We start from the raw sequence: 21,872 nt of genomic DNA on the forward strand, positions 1-21,872 counted from the left end.
TTGTGGAAGAATGGTGTCACTGGTAGAATCTATGCCAAGGCGCATTGAAGCTGTTCTGGCGGGTCGCGGTGGCCCAACTCCCTATTAAGACACTTTATGTTGGTGTTTCCTTTATTTTGTCAGTTACCTGTAAATACCATATGTATCATTTAAGAATAAATTAAATACACTTGGAATATGGAATATAAAATTCACTCAGTGGATATGGTCATGTCAAAAAGGATGACCGCAAAACTGCGAGAAGAACAGTAAGCCTATGACATTCCTGTAGTTAACCAAAGTCCTCGACCCTGCTGACAACAAAGGCGATGGTCACAGCCATCATATTAGCCTCAATTGCACCCTCTGCTGGACTTTAATCCCACTGACTGCGCTCAGGAAAAGCACAGGGGACTGGTTATTTTGTGTAACCTGGGCCTAGTTTTTCAAAAGTTATCTATCTAAATTTAGCCTATCGGGTATAGGATTAAATGGCTAAAAATAGAATGAATAAAGCAGGACTCCCCATTCAAGGCAATGATTCATCCGATCAATCTATTTATATGGATTTAATCCTATCTGACAGGCGGAATCAAGAGAAATATTTTTTTTTCTCCACTGGGCCCATAGGACATGGACTTTTTAATTAATATGTAACAATATGGTGCATGACACTGTGATAGATTCTGTAATAATGGTGATGTAAAATCCCTATAAATAGAAATACTTGAAACTAGCTATGGACATGACATGTAACATGATATGATTGTCAACATAGCTACATTTCAGGTTGATCAATTGATTGGAACAAAAAATGGACCTATGTCCCATTACACAGTTTCCATTATTCCACTACTTACATTGTGTGTTAAATGTACCAGTATGTATCTAAATGCAATTATAGAATTCTACCTTTGGTTGATCAAGATGCACTCCAGCTCAGTGCTACTGTACTCTGTATAAATAAAGGTAATCTTATTTCATCTGTGCTCTGCAGTGAGATGAAAAATGAAATGGATCCTTCAGTGACTGTTGATTCATTCATTTCCATAGGGCGTTGGAGGTTTATGTGCTACATTAGTAGGACTGATTCTACATTGTGCTCATGAGATCTAGAGGCTGTGACTTCAACCCCCTGTGCACCCGCAAAGATCATACCTGACAAACCAGTGGGGGATTCCTCCCTTAGAGCAATTGTACGGCAGCAAAGAGGGGCTCGATCCCCATCCTCATTACCTTTACCTTCCAGCCCCAGCTGCTGGCGAGCCATTCATCAACATTACAAATCCTCCTGGTGTGCAGCTACACTTCCAAGCAGAGAGATGCCTAGACAGGGCCCTGGGACGTCCCTTCTGGGTAGTGTTAAATTCACACCTCAACAGATGCACTGGGAAAGAATAGGCCTAGGTGAAATGTTGAAGGCACTGTCTACTCAATGAGTTGTATAACAGGGGAGAAATAGTATATGACTTTATATGTACATCAAAATATGATTTTGATTTCATGATGAATTAATGACTTAATTAATTAATGGATGAATTAATGAATGAATACAATACATGCATTCCTGTATCACCTGGCCTATGACGATGATGCTCAAGATGAGCCACTAGGCAGGCCATAATGTGCACAACGACGTGTATAGAATTGTTGCCAATTGCCTGTTGCCTAATTCAGCATATACTGTACAGCTAAATAAAAGTAGGCTTAAATAATCCAATCATTGATTGCTTAGTTCTGTCAATATCAACCATTCAATCATATTTTTGTCTAATGCTGATATTCTTTAAGCCAGACATTTTGAAGAAAATAAGTTGATTCTTCCCCTGCTTGTTTGTGCTATTTCTTTAGAATGTTTTGGTTTTGAGATAATACTGAGGACAATAGGCCTGACCTATTAAAAAGGGTATACATAAAAGTCCTACATAATGTACGTGTTATTCACGGAGCTCTGATGGATTTCCATGGTCAATTATCTAGAAAAATCTTTGTCACTGAAAATGACTGTACAGGGTTTCATTCATGGTTTCTTTAGGTTTAATTCAAACGTTGAACTGGTTTAATAAAGTTATAGTGAAATGACCTTCCGTTGTCCCAAAATCTTCATCCGGGAATCTATAAACACCGATATGCGCGTGCGCACTTCTCTACTGTGGTTCGACCTTCTACAGTCGGTAAGAGGGATATGTTAGACATTGTCCATTGTAAATCCTTTTTCATCCTTCTTTAAAACAACACCTAGCACAACACAAGTGAGGGGTGCATATTGTACGGACTATTGTGTACATTGGACTGTCATTATTTTCAGCATCGTGCATTTTAAAACCCATTGACCTTATATTTGTGTTGTCTCTGCAGAAAGATCCGGCTTCAATCAAATTTGACCGACCAGGTTAAAACAGACTAAATTGATCATGTACGCCTGTGCAAAGTTCGTCTCCACGCCGGCTCTGGTGAGTATTTTTATTTCTATGTTTTACTCAATCTGATTAAACCATTGTTTTATTACATCTGCACTCATTCTCCTCTGTATTCGTATGGGCCTGTGTTGAACTTGAATAGAGCTGCCTGACAAGGGTATTAGCTAACTAGGTAGCTATTAAGCTAACGATAGTTGCAATGAAATGCCATTATCTCTTCAAGTTTTGCATGATAGAAGTAGCTTCTTTGATTAAGTGAGAGGCTCTTATTTTAGTTTCCTAACTAACGTTAGCGATCTGTGCACATCTGAGACTAGACCCGGCCTAGGAGCTCGCTAGGTAGCCTGTTAGCTATAGCCTAGGTAGTTATGAATAAGGTCAACATGACACTTAGACTTGCGTGCTGAAGAAAGCCATCAGTAGCTACCTAACGCTAACTAGTGACTTATTTTGTTGAGCTGTCTTATTCCCTTTTATGTGTGTTCGGGGCTATTTGCCCAAGGTCATGTTTGGCTAGAAATATTGCAGGTTCAGGTGAAACGTTGCTACAACATGGATAACAGGTTATAGCTACTTTTACTGGTACGATAACTGTTAAAGGATGACACTAGCTTGTGCTAAGTGCACTCAGCTGGTAAAATGAGTTAAACTTTTTAAAATGTATTTTTTTATGTAGGCTTGTATCCAGTAGTGTTGAGGAAAGAATATTACATGTATCCTGGTTGAAAATCCATTTTGATGATTTAATGGGAATGCAGTTGTACGGCTGTGACAGTTGATCACTTCAATGACAGTGGCTAGCTTTGTCAAGGTGCCTGCCATGGCCCATGGTGCACTTGTGCTGCCTTTGACAGAGGGAAACACTTGTGCTGCACTTTGAACAGTCATGTTTGCACCTTAACATCTGTATATTTATTTATTGTCTTTAAGATCACCTGTGTAGGCTCTCAAGCAGAATGTTGTTTCTTTTTTTTCAATGTTCTGTGCTTGTTCCTGGTGCAGGTCCGTGCTGGCTCCCGGGCTCTTTACAGACCCCTGTCTGCCTCTATGCTGTCCAGGCCTGAGGTCAATACAGAGGTGAAAAACATATTCTTGTAGTGCGGGGCCTTATGCTCTTCCAAAGCTTGTCAATCCCTTTAATAGTTATTGATGTTGGAGTTCTTTTCCCATCACTAAGGAGGTGTTTGTTTTTCAGAGAAACGTAGCCCTCATGCCACAGAGCCCCTTCACCCAGGTAGCTCTCAGAGGCTTCCAGACCAGTGCTGTGAGCAGGGACATTGATACCGCTGCCAAATTCATTGGTGCTGGAGCCGCCACAGTCGGAGTGGCTGGATCTGGTGCTGGAATTGGAACAGTGTTCGGCAGTCTCATCATTGGATATGCCAGGTAAGTCCACTGCTACAAACTGAGTACTAGATCTGTGCTTGTCAATGTCAGCTTTCAGAAAAATTATGATTTCCAACAGATTTGACATGAAATGGTTTGTCTTGTTCTTTTCTGCAGGAACCCATCATTGAAGCAGCAGCTCTTCTCCTACGCTATCCTGGGATTCGCCCTGTCTGAAGCTATGGGCCTATTCTGTTTGATGGTTGCTTTCTTAATCTTGTTTGCTATGTAAAAGAAATCTGTCTATAGAAACTGTAATTACAGATGTGACTACATATTTTATTGTGGCTACCAAAATTGTTCCGTGTTGGTGTCATGGAAATGTACATTTTCAAGTCTGTCCGACACTCTCAAAATAACAGAAACATGTATTGTAAAAAATGTAAGAAATTACATAATTAAAATGCATGTATTTGACTAGTTAACATATGGCAGTATGTTTTCTATGTAAGGAATCATGTTTCACCACAATCAAGATGCCAACTAGCTTCTATTGAATGTCAACATGGGATTATACAAAGGAACTGCTTAGATGTCATGTAAATCAGTCTGGTGCATTTGCCATTTTCAGTGCATCATGTGTTCGCTTCTGTGGGTCCACATTTATGTTGTCGTTGGTTCAAGTGCAGGTCAATAGCATTCTGTAAGTAGGCAGCAAGTGGGCACTTGCTCTTGTAAATGGAATTAAATAAATCTAGAACACAATTTGATTGTGCTAAATAGTGGTCACTGGTCCAGATTATTTTGGACATTCTCTGCATGAACGTGTTCAGCCTGGAGATCATGACATGATTGCCCTTAACAACTATTACAGTTTGGTTCACACTAAGCTTGCACAAAGTTGATTTATCCCTCAGTGATAGATTTTAGAGCCTTTCAATGCACCTAGAGGTACATTGTCAAATCGAATGGGCCTGGAGGAAATTGGATCTGTAATGTATTTGACGCGATGGTTACATTCTCATAAAAATGCCATAAAAGGTCACAAAGATAATGTGAAAGGAATCTGCATGTATTTTCTGGAGATGGTCACCCTTCATACCCAAGCTCCCAGATGTCATCTAGTTTAAGACCCAGGGAACAGAAAACATTTAAAAACTAAGGGTGGTACTACCTGAACTTGTACAGCAAAAATACTCTGTGTTTGAGAGGTTTTACTATTTTGTGCTCTGAACAAGACCATGGTGTGTGTATACCTACCTTCCAGTGGAGTTAATTTCTCCATCCCACAGATGGTAATACCATTCACTCATCACCTGGCTTTCTCCATCCTTGGGGGTATTTAGGATGCTTCTTATCCCTTCTCTGTTCTGGTGGGATCCACCTCCCACTGCTTTCAAGCAGAGTTGTAATTTGTTCTACCAAAGACAGAAGACCCTGCCCTGTTCACCAGGACTCCGTTATGGATTGTTCCCTTACTCAAGGACTTCAAGATTGGATGCTATAATATTCCGGATAATTTTGTGTCTGCTACTGTGCTTTTTTTGCATTGGGGGTGTGGCATTGTCCCAGCACATTTGTTGTATTCACCACATCTCTGTTGGCATTATAACAGCATCTCATGACTAGCTTTGAAGTAAAATATATAATTTAAATAGTATATTGTAAATTGTATTGTGACCTGATTTCTCTGCACTTATATATTATTGCTGGCGGGTGGCACACTGCTTTTCTGTGGCTGTGGTGTGTCGGAAGTAAGTGACGTATACGGAAAATATACTGCTCTCGCGAGACCGTTGTACAGACGTGGGATTTTGATATCAAGGGTTGAGCCCGTGGGTAAGTGTCCACGAACTGACAGTGATTGTACACAAAAAAAATCGCCCTTGTAACGATTTATTGGCATTCGTGGGGATATAAGCTTGAATAAAAATGATTGGTCTGTGATGAATGCAGATCCTGTCTGTATTAGCAGTTATAAATAGAGCTAATATGGCCACGGTGATATGCTTGCACATGCTACCCTGCCTAAATGGGCGGTGTGGATGGATAGGGCTTGGTAGCTTGATGATGGTGAGGGGCTGTAAACAAAACCACCCGCATTGTTTTGTTAGCTTGTGCTGAATTTGTCAACAATTTAAATTACAAGGTTTGTGTCTAATGTTGTGGCTAAATTGTTGCATTTAATCTGTTTGTCTTCTAAATAAGGACAACACTAGCTGAATTAAAGCTAGCCAGAAATGTTGCATTGTCAGTTTCATAATAGCTAGCTACTGCTGCTGTAGGTTACCCAACTAACGTTACCTAGCTAAAGCATCACTAGCTAGCTATCTTTCTAGCTAAATATACAGTGGTGTCATCTGTCATATTTCGAGTTTCCACTATTCATTTTGATAGATATCCTCTGTATATGACCAGCAGTGTCTCTCACTCTTTCTTCTGACTCAGAGAAAGACCATGCATTTACAAGGGACAGTTGCCAACTTGCTATCAATAAGCTTTGTCCCCACACAAAGTCCTAAAGCAGATACAATATTTGACGGAGCCTCCTATAAAGGTGATGCTCATTGATCTGGGACATTCTACCTTCAACAGTGCAAATCATGATTGGAATTTTGCATTCCAGGGTATAAAAGGAGTTCCCGAATATGAGTGATGACAAACCTTTCTTATGTGCTGCTCCTGGGTGTGGTCAGGTATGTTTTTATAGTCCATTTGGTTTGTCTTTGTTGGTTATATATGAAAAGTGTTATATCTGTAAATTATACATTTTCATAATTCCATAGCGATTTACAAACGAAGACCACTTGGCTGTCCACAAACATAAACATGAGATGACACTCAAGTTTGGTCCAGCAAGGGACAACAGTGTCATCGTTGCTGGTAAGCACTACAAGAGCCCACAATTAAATGACTAAATGTTAGTATTCATTCAAGTGGTATGAGAGAGAGACCCTGTCTTGTGTTGCAGACCAAACACCAACACCTACACGCTTTCTGAAGAATTGTGAGGAAGTGGGACTCTTCAATGAGCTTACCAGTCCATTTGAGCATGACTTCAAAAAAGCTACTGAGGATGACCTCAAAAAGGTGAGTAATTACTATCCAGTGGTGCTATCAAAGCTAAGGCTGACTTGGTAGTACAGGTTGCTCCAGATCTGATCTGTTGATATTTGTTTCTGACATGCAGATGCCCTTGGATCTGTCGCCTCTTGCCACACCAATGATCATACAAAATAAAATTGAGGACCACTCAGCTGTGGAGTCACATCGGGGCAGCCCTCTGCCCCATCCGGAATCTACAACAAGTGACGACAAGGTAAAGGATTTGGTATACTTCATACATTGATATCCTGGTGGATCAGTTGATATGTAGGGCAATTCTAAATCTTTACTTTTGGACATTAACAACTATTGTCTCACCACTTGAACAGCCAGGGTTATATTCAACCCAAACAGTTTGATTCATTGTTGAAAAGTATTCATTGAAGGTTGGAGAATACTCAGATTGCTGAAGAAGTAATTGTATTTTCCACCATATAGACTAACTTTTCAGATGCGGTGTCATAATTGTACTAATACAGTGTCCATGAACTCTAATGATGGCTTATCAAAGATGTTGCTCAACAACATTGCAATAAGCTCAGAGTGAATTACCCTCAAATGACCACCCAATGTAACATAGTTAAACTACTGTTTTGATTATTTTGCCATCTAAGGATAAGGTTTACCCTCATATGCTCATTTGCAGCATCTTTGAATATTTTCATCATAGACTAACAGCTCACTGAAACACTGATTCCCTTTTGCAGTGCTTTGGTTGATAGTTTCACTGCTTCCCCAAAATAGTACACAGTAGTACCAGAACTGCAAAAAATTATTTGGATAAATAAATCCCTTTTTATATTTTGTACATCAGATCATTGTCTATTAGCAGTTATTAATCAATCCATCTTTTTAATCTGTACTATAAGAATGACACACAACTAGGGCATTATTTCGTGGTTGAAATCTAGAGAATGGTTGTCATTGACGGTTTTAATGCAGCTAAGGTCTCGTATGGTGTTTTCAGGAGGTATCTTTGCAGCTGACCTCACTGCCAACCTCTACTATAGTCCATCCTGCATCCCTCCAAGTCCCAAATGTACTCCTAGCAACCTCAGACGCTAGTGTTGTTATACAGCAAGCTCTCCCATCGCCAACATCTAGCTCTGTAATTACCCAAGTCCCATCCTCTAATAGACCAATAGTGTAAGTAACTAAAAAATGTTGATTATTTGATCTTTTTTGTATAACTTTTTTTTCCGCGTGTTTTTGCTTTTAATTTATTTTTTGTAATTGTGTTTTGTGTCTTTATGGTTTTGCATTTTGTGGTAAGATGGTTCATTGAAAAGTATGCTCTTTGGTTTGTTGTCAGTGACCCATACTGGTACCATATCGTACGAGTACAAATCCACAAAGTTCTGCTGTCCATTTTACGTTACCTTATGTTCCTTTGAGTGTCTGTTTTGTGTTTCTTTGTTGTAGTGTGAAGTGTATGGTAACTTTCTTAAAGGAGAAATAATTTAATACATAACTAGATATTATTTTGCTGGGTGTTGTGTAACCCATAGTCTCCTCTCTCCCCTCCAGTCCAGTCTCTGGAACTTTTCCTGTACTCTTTCAGCTGCCTAATGGACAAACCATGCCCGTCGCAATCCCAGCAACCATCGCATCTAGTGTACATATTCCAACCGCAAATCCTGTAAGTATCGCATGTCAAGCTCGTTGCTTCATGGAGTTCCAATGTGTATTTTAAATGCATGGATTTACAGTGTGCTGCACATTCGCTCAGGCCCAATTTAACTAGACCTAAATCCACGTTCCAGTGATTAGTTAATGCCATGTATTCAGCCCCTAGAACAGGCTCACTATTTACTACTTTGGCACTAGTGTCTTTGGCATGCGTTGGACAGGCAGGGGACGATGGGGGAACTAATGGGCCTTAGAAGAGAGCAGCTGTATGTCACCTTGGCAAAGACAGTGAGTAGGCCAAACGGTTGTATGTTCCAGTCCAGGGTGCCTCACTGCCATTTGTCCTTGTACAATTTGAATCACCACACTTGACTTCTGGCAGACTGGATGTGTTGCAATCAATTAATATGCCACCCCTGGATATTATGCTTCAGTGTCTGTTAAGGACATTAGCTAATCTAGCCATATCGTAGGCCCTATAGAAATCTCCCTGTCCCTAGTTCCCCCAGAGTGACGTGTGGCTGGTGACGATAGACAGACAGGGTCCCTGTCTTGTTCTCTCTGGCCCTGATTGTCTGTGTGGAACACTGAGCAGCAGATGATTATCTCCTGATGGCGGCGCAGCGGGGAAAAGACCTCCGTTCTCCCAGTCTGTGGGGAGCCACTGACGAGGAAAGGAAGAGATCCCACTGCTGGGTCTCCTCTCCCCTCCTCCCTTCATCCCCTTTCCTCTCCTCCTCTCTCTCCTTTTCCATCCGTCTCGTTGTGAGGAGACGGTAGAGGAGACCCGGCTCTGGCCTTCCAGCTCGTCTCTCCCTCCATCCCTCTCCTGTGCTTAGCCCTTCTGTCCATATGCTTTCCACACAGGCAGGCAGGAGCTCATTAGCGTACATGGTGCATCTCCATGTGGCGCTGCCTCCACAAAATAACAGGCCATCCAGCCTAATGAGGCTGAGATATGAGGAAAACTCTGAGCGTACGGCGCTCTCTCTCTGTGTGTGTGTGTGTGTGTGTGTGTGTGTGTGTGTGTGTGTGTGTGCACGCACATATTGGGAGGGGGCTGCCTGCCTCTCACTGGGAGAGACTAATTCTCCTTGTGCTGGTTACTCTGTGTGTGTCTGTGCTGTCAGCTTGTCAGACCCGTCACCGTAGTGCCTAACGTCCCTGGGATCCCTGGACCGCCCTCGCCTCAAGCCGTCCAATCAGAAGCTAAGCTGGTAATGTCTTTGTCTCAATACACATACCGTCAAGGGTTCTGTACATATGTGCATGCCTGAAATTCCCCCAAACAATGTCAAATTGATCCACAAAGTAATCTTACATTTGGATTATGTACAATAGTAGTTCATGCCAATACTGTAGGTACTATGTCTGTACTGTATGTAGTTCCTTGCTTTAACCAGAAGAGGGAACTAGAAACAAGTGTTTTGCAATGATGTTAGCCGTTTGTATTTGATATAAATTGTCATTAAAGTTGAGTATGTGTTACAGATGCTAGTGAATGGTGTATGACCGTGACCTGGCTTAAAGAGATACTTCGGGATTTGGGCAATGGCGCCCTTTATCTACTTCCCCAGAGTCTTGTGGATACCAGCATGTTAGCAGATACCCATAGACTTCCAGGCATTGTAGTTAGCATTGGCTCACAAAAAAACCTCTTAACTTCCTTCATACTACACACAGAGACATGAAAATGGTATCTACGAGTTCATCGGACTCAAAATACCCAAAGTATCCCTTTTAATGCCTCAACCAAGGTGGATGAGCAGTGTCTCCAGCCTCTGGCCCTTTGTGTTAGTAGTGACTGTTGAAGGGCAGAGATATGGACTGTTGTTGGGTAGATCATTGGCACGGTGATGAAGCACGGAACCTGTAAATGCTCACAGCACACCGCACCTCTGAAAATTAACAGGTAAAGCTTTACAAGGAGGGCTGGGGGGGGTGGACTTTAAGGTGGGTGAGGGGTGGTTTATTGGGTTCGCAGGGCGCAGGGATGACAAACGCAGAGATAGCGTTGTGCTCAACACGCCGTCGCCGAGGCCAACCGGGGGGCTTCTGCCGAGAGCCAGCTGGGGGCATCTTGGCATGGGGCTCGGAGAGTCACATTAAGTCAGCCTCACCCTGCATGGAACCTTTTGTTCAGCAGAATCCTGGCTGACCTGCGAACCCCCCACCCCCGGTGCCCCCCCACCACCACCACCACCACACTCGGCTCATCAGCAAACACCTAATGAGCCCACGTCAAGAAAACAGCCCCCCGCCCAGCCAGCCCCCCACCCACCCTGCTCTCCGGGGGCGCGGAGACGGCGCTTTACAAGGACTGATGATGCTGCAAAGACCACAATAATGATAATTAACTTGCTGAATTTAGAAGATTATGCTGTTAATTAGTTGCAAAATAAAGATAAGTAATACAGCAGCAGATGGTTGAATAACACCCATGAGATGGAGGGTTATTACACTGATGAGGTTTCTGTGGCAGAAATGAAATATGAATCTGACTGGCTTCTCCCTCCTTCTATGGGCCATTCCAGGAGAATAATATCTTGTTTCTGCCAGAAGAGCTTCTGGAAGGGTATTACACGATAAACTAATTTGGTAGATAGATTGGTCTGGCAAAAAGGTAGTTGTTAGAATAATGTGCTCCTCTGTTCTCCCATGTAAATGTATTCCCACTCACTTTGTTACGGGTTGAGATGGCTCATTCACCTTCAGCTTGTTTACTCACTGTTTGATGGTGGAGTATTTGGGCTTTAAATTACTGTCTGTCACCTTTATCGAGATGCAGGACGGGTGAAGTGTGTTGCGTAGATTTTCATGTAAAACATGAAAACAATTACAAATATGGATTTGCCATGTGATTTAATTCCCCGGTATGTCGTATGACTAGCTACATGTAGATTAGAAGGATGTAGTTGTATATGTCTTTTGTTAGGAGGATCGCAAATAAGATAGTAGTTTTGTCTCTTTAACGCACTGTAGATGTCTGTGTTCCTGGTGACTTTGTTAGCTAGTTTTATGGCTTGTCTGACAGATGCCCAGGGACAGCGAAGGGGGTTGGGCGCTCTAGATGGGGGGGGCACTATGTTATAAACACACCCAAGAGGCAAAGCTTCCCCTGACAAGTTGACATCCCCAGCTCATCAGGGGAATAGGATATTGGCCGTGACAGCTATTAGATTTCCTATGTAACATTACTGGAGGAAGTCTTTGTTTTGATGTCTAATTTCCCATCATACAGGATATAGTGTTTTGGTTTTGTCTTTTGCAACTCCTTGTTTTTTAAAATCTCATTGGTCTTCCTCAAGACTTTGTTCATGACTTTCAACTCAAACGGAACATCCCTACATTGCAGAGAGGTGTTGTCTCGGCTCATGTGCTCTTGTGTTGTTTTCTTCCCCTAGAAGCTGAAGGCAGTGCTAAGCCAGCAGCTCCCTCAGGTAACCAATGGAGATTCTGGTGATGTCCAGAGCAGTGCTGTGACCCACAATGCAGCCCCGGCTCTGGTCCCTTCCCCATCTCTGTCTCCTGGCCCTCCCCTGGACCTGCCTGAGGAACCCTGCCCCCAGACCCTCCAGCAGCCTGCCACCTCCACCACTGAGACGCCTGTGAGTACACTACCACAACTGGCCACCAGAGGGCGCTATGCTTAAATTAGGCTATTCCACAACTAACCATTGAAGTACCTTTTTTAAGGGTATTAATATATTATTACTCTAATACCCTAACTAGTGATTATGATGAACATTACATAAGCCATGAAATACATGTTTATAGCCTATGTGTTATAGAGCTTGATAGGTTGGTTCTGATGAATTTATGCCGCGCATTCTGTTCTCCATGCCAGGCGACTAAGGCGCACCCTGCCCAGCACACAGGGGGCCGGCGGCGCAGAGCCACCAGCGAGGACCCGGACGAGAAGAGGCGTAAGTTCCTGGAACGCAACCGAGCTGCGGCGTCCCGCTGCAGACAGAAGAGGAAGGTCTGGGTGTCTTCGCTGGAGAAGAAGGCTGAGGACCTCAACTCTATGAACGGACAACTACAGGTATGGCATGGCTCAGTCTGCCATTTAGTAACTGCTTATTGCATCAGGTATGAGGGATTCTACTGTGTGCGTGCATTTTCTTTTTCCCCTTGTGCGGTGATGAAGTCATTAAAGCCTATTAAGAGGAGTTGCGGTGTGACAGCGGGCGGCGTGCGAGCCCCCCCATTCTCCGATACATCCCTGTCAATAAAGCTGTATCCTCCAGATGTCAGCCGCACACAAGCGTGTCCTCGCTTCTGTCTCAGCAGTTTACTGGATGGCCTCTAAAATCTCTCAGGGAAAGGTGTCTTTTTGAACCTTCATTTTGCAGAAAGCAATTAGGATCTGATGCTGACAAGTTCTCTACAGTTCATGTGACTGTTGTCTCTGTTGATAAGTGTGATTCGGGGTGCGGCACATTGGCGTTCCACACAATTAAATGAGATGTGCTGTTTTATTTGCTTGCTGTCTTTGTCCATGGAGGCAAAGTAAGACATAGGGGGGTTGAGGCGGGGGGACGCGGGAAAGGGGAAATGAAATGGAGGGGGAATTGTGATGAATTTCCGTTACAATAACCGATTGTCACCCTTGATGGTCATCGGTGTGCCTGCTAAGGGTTAAATGAACGCAAGCAGATGAAGGTGGAGGGACTGAGGAAGGACGGGGTCGCAGAGAACACCACTGTTAACTATGAGGAACGGAATAAGTCGCGGGCGAAAATTGAATGTCACAGAATGAAAGTGTTCTTTTATATGAAGGCATTAATCAGCGGTGCGGTTTTAGTTCTAACTCCCGTGCTGACACATTGGCCCAACTGATCAGCGGAGTGGGCCCTAATGATGCACGATTACTATAACATCATCCTTAACGGGCTTTTTTTAATGAGGTGTCAGAGCAGGCAGCAACCCACAGGGCTCCCGGCCTCCGAGTCAGGAAGGAAAGGACCATTTGCTCCCATTCTATTAATTCACAAACTTAGAAACAAGTTAAACTTCTTCAGGCCGCCATGCTTTATCCTACTGTATGACAACATGATGCATATTAATTGGATAAGGAATGCAGCTATTTATGTTTTTTTTCGGGGTTTAACATCCTGGTTGTAATCGTGCACCTCATCAGACCTGGGTGTTTAGTTGTTCCACCAATGCAGTAGTAACAATAACAAACAGTCTGGTTGTGTAGTCCATACCAGGCTAGATTCCTCCACGTCATACCAACAATCTATGGTCTTAATGGTATTCGGAATACGGTAGCTAGATTAAAGTATTCGCTAAACACTGCCTGTTGGGGCCACCCAACATCTATCAATACCATAACTTCTATTCCCTGTAGCCATGCTAAAAGATCTCTCTCTGTGAGCTGCACCTGCACTGGAGGGTTGATCCAAACCAGTGGTTCCCAAACTTTTTATAGTCCCGCACCCCTTCAAGCATTCCAGCTGCGTACCCCCTCTAGCACCAGGGTCAGCGCACTCTCAAATGTAGTTTTTTTTTTTTTAAACGTCATTGTAAGCCTGCCACACACACTATACGATTTATTAAACATAAGAATGAGTGTGAGTTTTTGTCACAACCCGGCTCGTGGGAGGTGACAAAGAGCTCTTTATAGGACCAGGGCACAAATAATAATAATCAACAGGGAATACCTGGAGGAGGAGAGGATGAGCGCCTTCACAAAGCAGCAGTGGTAACTAGGTTGTTTATCTGTAATGAGAGATGGTTGCGTAGTGAGCGTGGTGTGGTAGAGATGTGTAAGGGCTCTACCAGCTGTTAAAATCTGTCTCACGTCATGTAAATCCATAATCTGGATTCACATAAATTGTCCGCTTTCAGACTAATAGATTAAGCTGCCATAGTCCTTTTTAAAAAAAATGTTTAAAAAAGGAGAACAGAAAGAGTCTAAATCTGCCATAGGGCGTTCTGTGGGCCCCCGGCTGCTCTAATTCCAGTGAAAGTCACCTTCAGCGTAATGTGGCCTCTCTTTACTGCATGCAGAATCCCGAGCTCCCATGGGGACTGTAATGACACGGGAGTGTAAATCTCAGCAGAATCCACAAAGTTGTGCTGACAATCGGAAGAGCTCACCTCTGACAAATGTGTTGGTCGGGTGCCAGTAAAGAGCCGTAATTATAGCGCAAGGAGCAACATAATTGAAAAAGTGCATCATACTTTATTCACCTTGCCATCCATTATCCAGTTAGCTACCTTTCCCTGTGTCTGTTCTTCTTCATGGGATGGGTGGGGGATGAGTATTTCTGCAGTAATGTAACGGTCATATAGGCCTCTCATACAGACAGACAATGAGAGAGAAATTACTTGTGGTTATCCCTTTGTCAAATGAAATCCTAATGGTTTTGAGTACTGAGAAAATAGTAGCTAAAATCTCCTCACAAACCTGGCTGTTTTCATAACTGGGGAATGTGTGTATGCTGGACCTGGCACCTACAGTACCAGACCCCGTTCAAAGGCAGTTACATATTTTGTCTTGCCCATTCATCCTCTGAATGCCACACATACACCACCCATGTCTCAAGGCTTAAAACGCCATATTTAACCTGTCTCCTCCCCTTCGTCTACACTGCTTGAGGTGGATTTAGCAAGTGTTGTGATGTAAACAAAGGTTTATCTTGCACATCACAGCCCCCCACAGAGACAGTCGTTGATGGCCGATGGTTTGACAGGTCATGCTCCTCATGGGATGGGGATGGTGAAGGTTTAGCACTAAATATAGTATGTTTCAATCAGAGATGCATACAATACAGATGGTTATCAGACTCTGGTATCTGTTTGGAAGTATGTGGCAGTCAGTCAAGTCTCCATTTTATGGAGTGAATGTGTGTTTTGTCTGATTCCCTCCTCTCTGGCAGAGTGAAGTCACCCTGCTGAGAAATGAAGTGGCTCGGCTGAAGCAGCTTCTTCTGGCTCATAAAGATTGCCCTGTAACCGCCATGCAGAAGAAATCTGCCTATCACAGTGAGTTATGTTCCATTATCCTCAGCCCCAGGCCGCCCTGCAAATACATCCAAAAACGAGCCCTGCTAACCTCTCGCCAGAGGGACACGTCTCGCTCATCGCCTAGCCCCGACACTTCCAGAGCTATGGACACATTAGGCCATTTTCTGGTTTTGGAAAAACTTCAGAGACGTTTGTCTATTCATGTGCCTTTTTGTCTCCTGCAAGTCATCTGTTTTGAGCTGTCATTTCAAGTCATATTGTTTTAAATGTGATTCACCTGCACCATTATGGAAACCTAAATGCAGAATAAAGGCATCAGTCTTTAGCTTTTTATTCTTTAATGATGCCTTTTGAAATGTGCAAATCTGTGCATAGTGTCTGCCTTATGCAGCCTCTTAGTTTCAATTTGCTGTTGTCAGTAGAACGGCTGTCTGGGAGGCGATGGTTGACTCACTTTGCCCAGAAGTGCCTGTTCCTCAGGTGCTCATTGTAAAACTTAATGGCTGCCAGGTTTCGCCAGTCACTGTGTAAGCACTTTTGTAAGAACAGGCCATAGTTTTTAATTTCCACCATTTCAGCCCCCTTTTGCCTCTCTAGATTTTTGTCAGCTCAGCTTTGTGCTCATAACTCACCATCTCTCTTTAGATGGGCCAATATGCAGAACGTGTACGCATAGCCACGTCTCGGCAGTGCTCAGGAGTCTGCCGCTGACTTGTATTGACAATGATTGCCTCCAAAATGAGTCCATTATAGCGGAGAGCTTGACAAGACTGCGGCGCTTTCTCGATGAGAGGTGCCGCGGTCACCGAGCGCCACTGTTCATTCCACATCCCTATTGTTAACCATAGCACTGCCGCTGACACGCCTCATGCATATTATAGGACTGATGACTCCCAGGCTATATTGGCCTGTCACAGACTGTGCTCATTTGGTTGTCTGGATTGTTTTGACTACCATTTGCAGATGAATTGGGTCATCTTTCTCACATATCGTTGAGGATTCTTCCTATCTTAGACCTCAGCGAAGGCTGATCGCTTGCAGCTAGTTGATACCATGGAGAAATATAGCCTCATCTAGTGATCCCATTACTTTACGGAAGCATTCTGTTGTTGAGAGGTGAGGTTGAGTTAGATGATACAAGCCTTTACCGTACCGTTAACAATAAAACGTTACGATAGCGTTCGATGTGGCTGCTGGGAGTCTCCCCAGCTCTGCTAAAACCGTTTTCAATGGATTGGTAAATGCATGTAGAACTAGCTATTTGATTTTAATATCACCTCCTTGAAGAGCACAGTCAAAACTACACATTTCCGATTATTCCACATTTTTAGCTCTTATCATCAGAGTTTTACAGCAATCAGTAAACATCAATTGATCAAGTTGTTTTCATATACTGTACTTGAGGGGAAGCCTGATCCTAGCTATAAAGCAAACAACGTGTCATTTAGCTTGCTTCATCAGACATTAGGCGTTTGGAAAGAGCTTGACATCGTTCTGGTAAAGTTGTCAGTCGGACTACTGTGAGGCGTTTATTTTATATCACTCAAATATCCAATTAATGGTGGCTACCCTCACGTATCTGAAATTACATGGTCAGTTGATGTTTTACATACTGTCAATACTGTGACACGTGGTCTGTGATTAAACACTATTTAAAAACATCAAATCATGGGATAATGTTAGCTAACTTCACTGGGTAAGTCGACATTGAAGAAAAATGTGCATTAGGTCTACTTACCACAATGTTTAGCCAACTGTACAAAGTTTCTACCTGTAGCTGGCAAAGTAAACATTATCAGCTAACAGTAACGTTAATCGGCAATGCACCAGTGGTGGAAAAAGTACCCATTAGTCATACTTGAGTAAAAGTAAAGATACCTTATTAATAAAATGACGCAAGTGAAAGTCACCCAGTAAAATACTACTTGAGTAAAAGTCTAAAGTAAATGTAATTGCTAAAATATACTTAAGTATAAATTATTTGAAGATCCTTGCATTAAGCAAACTAGAATTTTGTATGAATTTTTATGGATAGCTAGGGGCACACGCCAACATTCAGACACAATTTACAAAGAAGCATGTATGTTTAGTGAGTCCGCCAGATCAGAAGCAGTAGGGATGACCAGGGATGTTCTCTTGATAAGTGTGTGAATGGACCATTTTCCTGTCCTGCTAAGCATTGAAAATGTATGGAGTAAAAATTACATTATTTTCTTTAGGAATGTAGTGACGTAAAAGTTGTCCAAATATAAATAGTAAAGTACATATACCCCAAAAAACAACTTAAGTTACTTTAAAGTACTACTTAGGTACTTTACACCACTGCAATGCACCCTTCTGCTGCTTGACAGGCAGATCCCATGTAGGATGGGAAATGAAGCTAAACCATTCATATTTGTCAGATATAGTTCACTTTTATTTTATATCACTCAAATATCCAATTAATGGTGGCTACCCTCACGTATCTGAAATTACATGGTCAGTTGATGTTTCACATACTGTCAATACTGTGACAACATAAGGCAGATCATGTAAAGATTCCATCATGGTGTTGCCTCAGCGCAGAGGTCTTTTCAGCTACTCTGTGTTTTCTCCCAGTTCTTACCCCCCCCCAATACCAGTGGTCCCCCAGGCCCCCAGCATCCTCCATCCCTGTCTGGTAACATGTTTCCTCATCCAGCCCAGGCACACTGCTACAGCAGGTGGGAGGATATTACCCAGCCTGCCCTACAAACAAGCCAGACCATGCTTCCTCTTGGCACACCGAGCTGTCCATCTGCTTATGGTGAAGGCTGCTCTGGGTAGCTAGTAAAGCTGCATATGATAATATATCAGCAGTCTACTCTCGCCTTCCGCTCCTGTGCTTAATGCCATTAAGAGTAATAATACACACTGGAATATGGAACAAAAAGGTTGATTTACAAGGGGATCGACCTTATGCAGGGAGAAATGGCAAAGCGATTTACGGTGCTTTGACATTCACCTGCACTAAATCACCTGATCAAAGTCTGATCAATGCGAACGCCAAGGGAGCCCCCCCCACACACACACAGGGCCTTTTTAAATGCAATTTTATTGCAAACTTCTCTTATTATGGAGTCTGTCTCACATTCTCAAATACCAAGCCCAATCGTTAATTACTTAGTGCCATTTCAACTGACTTCATATCATTAGCTATATTAATTATCATAGTGGTCCTCCTCATTCCTTTGAGTCGGAGCATGAGAGAGGATTTTTTTTTTCCTCATCAGGATCCAATTAATTCAATGCAACTGCCTAACAGCTGGTGGCATTTCGACTCCAAATCTTGCATACTCTCCAGTGTGAGCGTCATTAAAATCAGGTGCTGTAATCATCTGTCGCTGCAGTAGTTGGCAAGGTAGCAAAAAACAAATGAGAACGCAGTGAGGAGTGGGAAACACTGCCACATGCCCCAGAATGTAATGTCCCCTTATGATGTTGGTTTAAATTGACATTGTAACTGAACTTTAATTAAGAGCAGAAAAAAACAGTAAGTAGTAATAACAAAATGTCCTAGGATATACATATTAGTCCTAAATAGATTGGCCAACAGAGGTTACTCCTGATCCTATTTTGGAATATGATCATAGTGCAATGAATATAGGCTGCATTTTGTTGAAGTGAGTCGTCTACTTTAACAAGCACTTTTGCTGCAATAATGTACTGTATAAAACAGGTGATGATCAAACCATAAAGCCGTAACAGGCCTTTTTTTTACTGTTTGTGTGTGTGTGTGTGTGTGTGTGTGTGTGTGTGTGTGTGTGTGTGTTTGCAGCATCTGAGAAGGAAGACAGCTGTGAGGAGATGTCAGTCCCAGGCAGCCCCCAGAACGAGGCCATCCAGCACAGCTCCGTCAGCACTTCCAACGGAGTCAGCTCCTCCTCCATGACCCCTGCTGCCTCCGCCCCAGCCACAGCAGACCAGAGCACAGAGGATGGCCAGGCACAGCGTGGCGCTGCCCTGTCCACCATCCAGACTCAGCCCTCAGGAAGCTGATCAGCCCCACCGCACCGCAGGCAGTGGCCCAGCCTCGCTGCTGCCTCTGTAGGGGAAAGGAACTCTCACTCAGCTTCGGTTTGGACTATACTGTCTTTGCTCATCGTTTGGTTTCTGTTTCTTTCGATTTTCTTGGAATGCAATGTAATGGTTTGTTGGAAATTGGTAAAGATGCAAAAGAAGGCCCTTTACGAATGGTTTAAAAATTGAAATGATTGTCTTATTTCCACCTTGTTTTCTAGTCGTTCTGATTTATTTATTTAACTGTACACATGTCCTTTTTGTTTTGGACCTCTGTGAACTTTGAAGTTGTAATGATTTGAATCAGTGCATTGCCAATGAGACCTTACCAAAGTGTGTTGTGGCTCACTTGGAATGTATTTGTTTTTAATGGCCTTTTATATCCTTATTTTATGGTGAGAAGACGTAAGGAGTAGACACTTTAATTGTTTTGCCTTTTTCATTTTGCACATAACAGATGAAGGGTTTAACTTTTTAGTGTTTTTGATTGTTCCAATAAGATGTACTGGCAGCTTTTTAAGGTAGATTTTAATACCTTTCTCGTTACAAAACTTCAACGGTTGAATCAGATTTGAACTGCCAACGTTTATGTGAGTGTTTTAGTTTGGCTACGTCTGCCGGTAGCATTATGTGGTTTAAATGTTCAGAGTTGCCTGCACTTGTAAAATAGGAGCTTGGGTCGAATTCTATGTGCGTTCTTTGACCAACATTCCATTTGTAGTTTGATTGTTTCATGAACCAGTGATTGTAGGATTGCAGTACATTTTACCTTACATAAACATGTTGACTCAACCATGTGCCATTAATTTTATCACACAGATTTATTATGAGTGTTTCCATGTACGTAATTTCTTGGTATAGGAGATCTGTTTCTTCTGAATAATGTTTCTGCTTACTAAGTTGCTTGTCCATTGCTTTGATGTTTGACTCTGAACCCTTGAGGAAATATTCATGTTACTTAAGAATATGACATTTTTAGGAAGCATTGTAAATAACATCATTACTGACACATTGTGGTTTTTCCAGATGTCATACTTTTAAAAAACATGTGTTAGAGTCCTAATAAGTTTTATTTGTATTAAATAAATATTAACTTGAGGAACCTTTACTGGCCTCCAACCTAAAACGAAGGCTCTGTTTGCCTTGCATAGTAGTACAATAACTTTGAAAACACTAATAGTCACACTGCGCCAGAAACTTAATGAGGAATCAATGCTGTATGTGTATATGTTGATCTTATACTGCTTTTAAGGCTAGTGATGTTTTAGAAAATAGTTGTAGTTGGCAAATCATACAATTATTATTTTGTATCAAATTGCCTTTTCTCTTTAAATGTATTGGCTTACTACTGTGTAGTTTAACGAGACACTACTACATTTAGTTTCAGACCTCATTTGTTCCTTTTTAATTTAAGTTGTTTTTTGTACTGTTCACTTATGTGCTCTCAGCATGATTTCAATAATTCTCTGAGAGAATTAAACTGATATTTAATAATGTCTCAGTCAAATAAGTAACATTGAACATGTTTCACCTTGAGTTATAACTAGCTGGTCTTAAGTTTATGAAAGGTTTTGTCAATTATTTTACCCTGGCTCAGCTGCTTAAACGGGGTGTGATATTGTGTTGACAGTAAACTTGTAACTTGTGAAAGTTATGTATAAAGTACAGTATCCTAAATGAATAAGACGTAATAAATCTTTTATCTCTTTAAATCCATTTTTGCCTCCTGGATTTTAATTTTATTATCTAGGGAGGCAACCAAAGAGCTGGTGTAAGAGGCAGAAAAGGGCAACTTGTGGCTGAGGATGAAGGAAATTAGTAGGGGAATAAAGAGCTAACATCTAAAGGAAGGCCAGTTGTAAGGGTGTGGCAAGGAGTCCCTGCCACTGCTCCGCCACCAGAAAATGTACCGGCACAATGAGCAGAACATTGAGGAGTTTTGGCGCCCGGCCCGATGACCATGTAGCATCTTGTCTACTGGCACCGTTGGAGATGTGACAGGCAGAATTGTCAAGCAGGTAACCATGGATATACACTATATATACAAAAGTATGTGGACACCCCTTCAAATGAGTGGATTCTGCTATTTCAGCCACATCTGTTGCTGACAGGTGTATAACATTGAGCACACAGCCACGCGATATCCATAGACAAACACTGGCAGTAGAAGGGCCTTACTGAAGAGTTCAGTGACTTAACATGGCACCGTCATAGGATGCCACCTTTCCAACAAGTCAGTTCGTCAAATTTCTGCCCTGCTTATTTTTAAGTGGAAACGTCTTGGAGCAACAATGGCTCAGCTGTGAAGTGGTAGGCCATACAAGCTCACAGAACGGGACCACCGAGTGTTGAAGCGTGTAGCGCATAAAATGTGTCTGTCCTCGGTTGCAACACTCA

At 42.4% G+C, this 21,872-nt stretch overlaps 2 protein-coding genes across 7 annotated transcripts; both read left to right on the top strand.

Annotated features, from left to right (window-relative positions):
* Positions 1 to 2,055: 2,055 nt before the first annotated feature.
* LOC118367053 (ATP synthase F(0) complex subunit C3, mitochondrial-like) lies at positions 2,056 to 4,505 on the top strand. Of its 3 annotated transcripts, none has more exons than XM_035750041.2 (5): positions 2,056 to 2,153; positions 2,338 to 2,432; positions 3,402 to 3,476; positions 3,595 to 3,785; positions 3,903 to 4,505. In XM_035750041.2, the coding sequence occupies exons 2-5, from the start codon at positions 2,394 to 2,396 to the stop codon at positions 4,015 to 4,017; spliced, it is 420 nt and encodes a 139-aa protein (XP_035605934.1). In that variant the 5' UTR covers positions 2,056 to 2,153; positions 2,338 to 2,393; the 3' UTR covers positions 4,018 to 4,505. The 3 variants fall into 3 exon arrangements, with proteins under 3 accessions (XP_035605934.1, XP_035605935.1, XP_035605936.1); XM_035750042.2 differs by having other exon boundaries at positions 2,123 to 2,231; XM_035750043.2 differs by lacking the exon at positions 2,056 to 2,153 and adding an exon at positions 2,154 to 2,247.
* Positions 4,506 to 4,650: 145 nt separating this feature from the next.
* Positions 4,651 to 21,191, top strand: atf2 (activating transcription factor 2). 4 transcript variants are annotated; one of them, XM_035750036.1, is made up of 12 exons: positions 4,651 to 5,564; positions 6,352 to 6,421; positions 6,512 to 6,608; positions 6,697 to 6,815; positions 6,916 to 7,044; positions 7,798 to 7,976; positions 8,358 to 8,469; positions 9,590 to 9,676; positions 11,864 to 12,067; positions 12,307 to 12,504; positions 15,350 to 15,455; positions 19,234 to 21,191. In XM_035750036.1, the coding sequence occupies exons 2-12, from the start codon at positions 6,374 to 6,376 to the stop codon at positions 19,452 to 19,454; spliced, it is 1,500 nt and encodes a 499-aa protein (XP_035605929.1). In that variant the 5' UTR covers positions 4,651 to 5,564; positions 6,352 to 6,373; the 3' UTR covers positions 19,455 to 21,191. The 4 variants fall into 4 exon arrangements, with proteins under 4 accessions (XP_035605929.1, XP_035605932.1, XP_035605930.1 ...); XM_035750037.2 differs by lacking the exon at positions 4,651 to 5,564 and adding an exon at positions 5,645 to 5,874; XM_035750038.2 differs by lacking the exon at positions 4,651 to 5,564 and adding an exon at positions 5,645 to 5,798.
* Positions 21,192 to 21,872: the final 681 nt, after the last annotated feature.

The sequence above is a fragment of the Oncorhynchus keta genome, chromosome 34 (genome assembly GCF_023373465.1).
Source record: "Oncorhynchus keta strain PuntledgeMale-10-30-2019 chromosome 34, Oket_V2, whole genome shotgun sequence".
Taxonomy (NCBI): domain Eukaryota; kingdom Metazoa; phylum Chordata; class Actinopteri; order Salmoniformes; family Salmonidae; genus Oncorhynchus; species Oncorhynchus keta.

Excerpts from the sequence above, each read along its gene's own strand:
- atf2 (XM_035750036.1), top strand. The coding sequence starts at position 6,374 with ATGAGTGATGACAAACCTTTCTTATGTGCTGCTCCTGGGTGTGGTCAG. Across the intron at positions 6,816-6,915 it reads CTGAGGATGACCTCAAAAAG|ATGCCCTTGGATCTGTCGCC; the intron begins GTGAGTAATTAC and ends TCTGACATGCAG. Across the intron at positions 8,470-9,589 it reads ATATTCCAACCGCAAATCCT|CTTGTCAGACCCGTCACCGT; the intron begins GTAAGTATCGCA and ends CTGTGCTGTCAG.
- LOC118367053 (XM_035750041.2), top strand. The coding sequence starts at position 2,394 with ATGTACGCCTGTGCAAAGTTCGTCTCCACGCCGGCTCTG. Across the intron at positions 2,433-3,401 it reads TCGTCTCCACGCCGGCTCTG|GTCCGTGCTGGCTCCCGGGC; the intron begins GTGAGTATTTTT and ends TTCCTGGTGCAG. Across the intron at positions 3,786-3,902 it reads CTCATCATTGGATATGCCAG|GAACCCATCATTGAAGCAGC; the intron begins GTAAGTCCACTG and ends TCTTTTCTGCAG.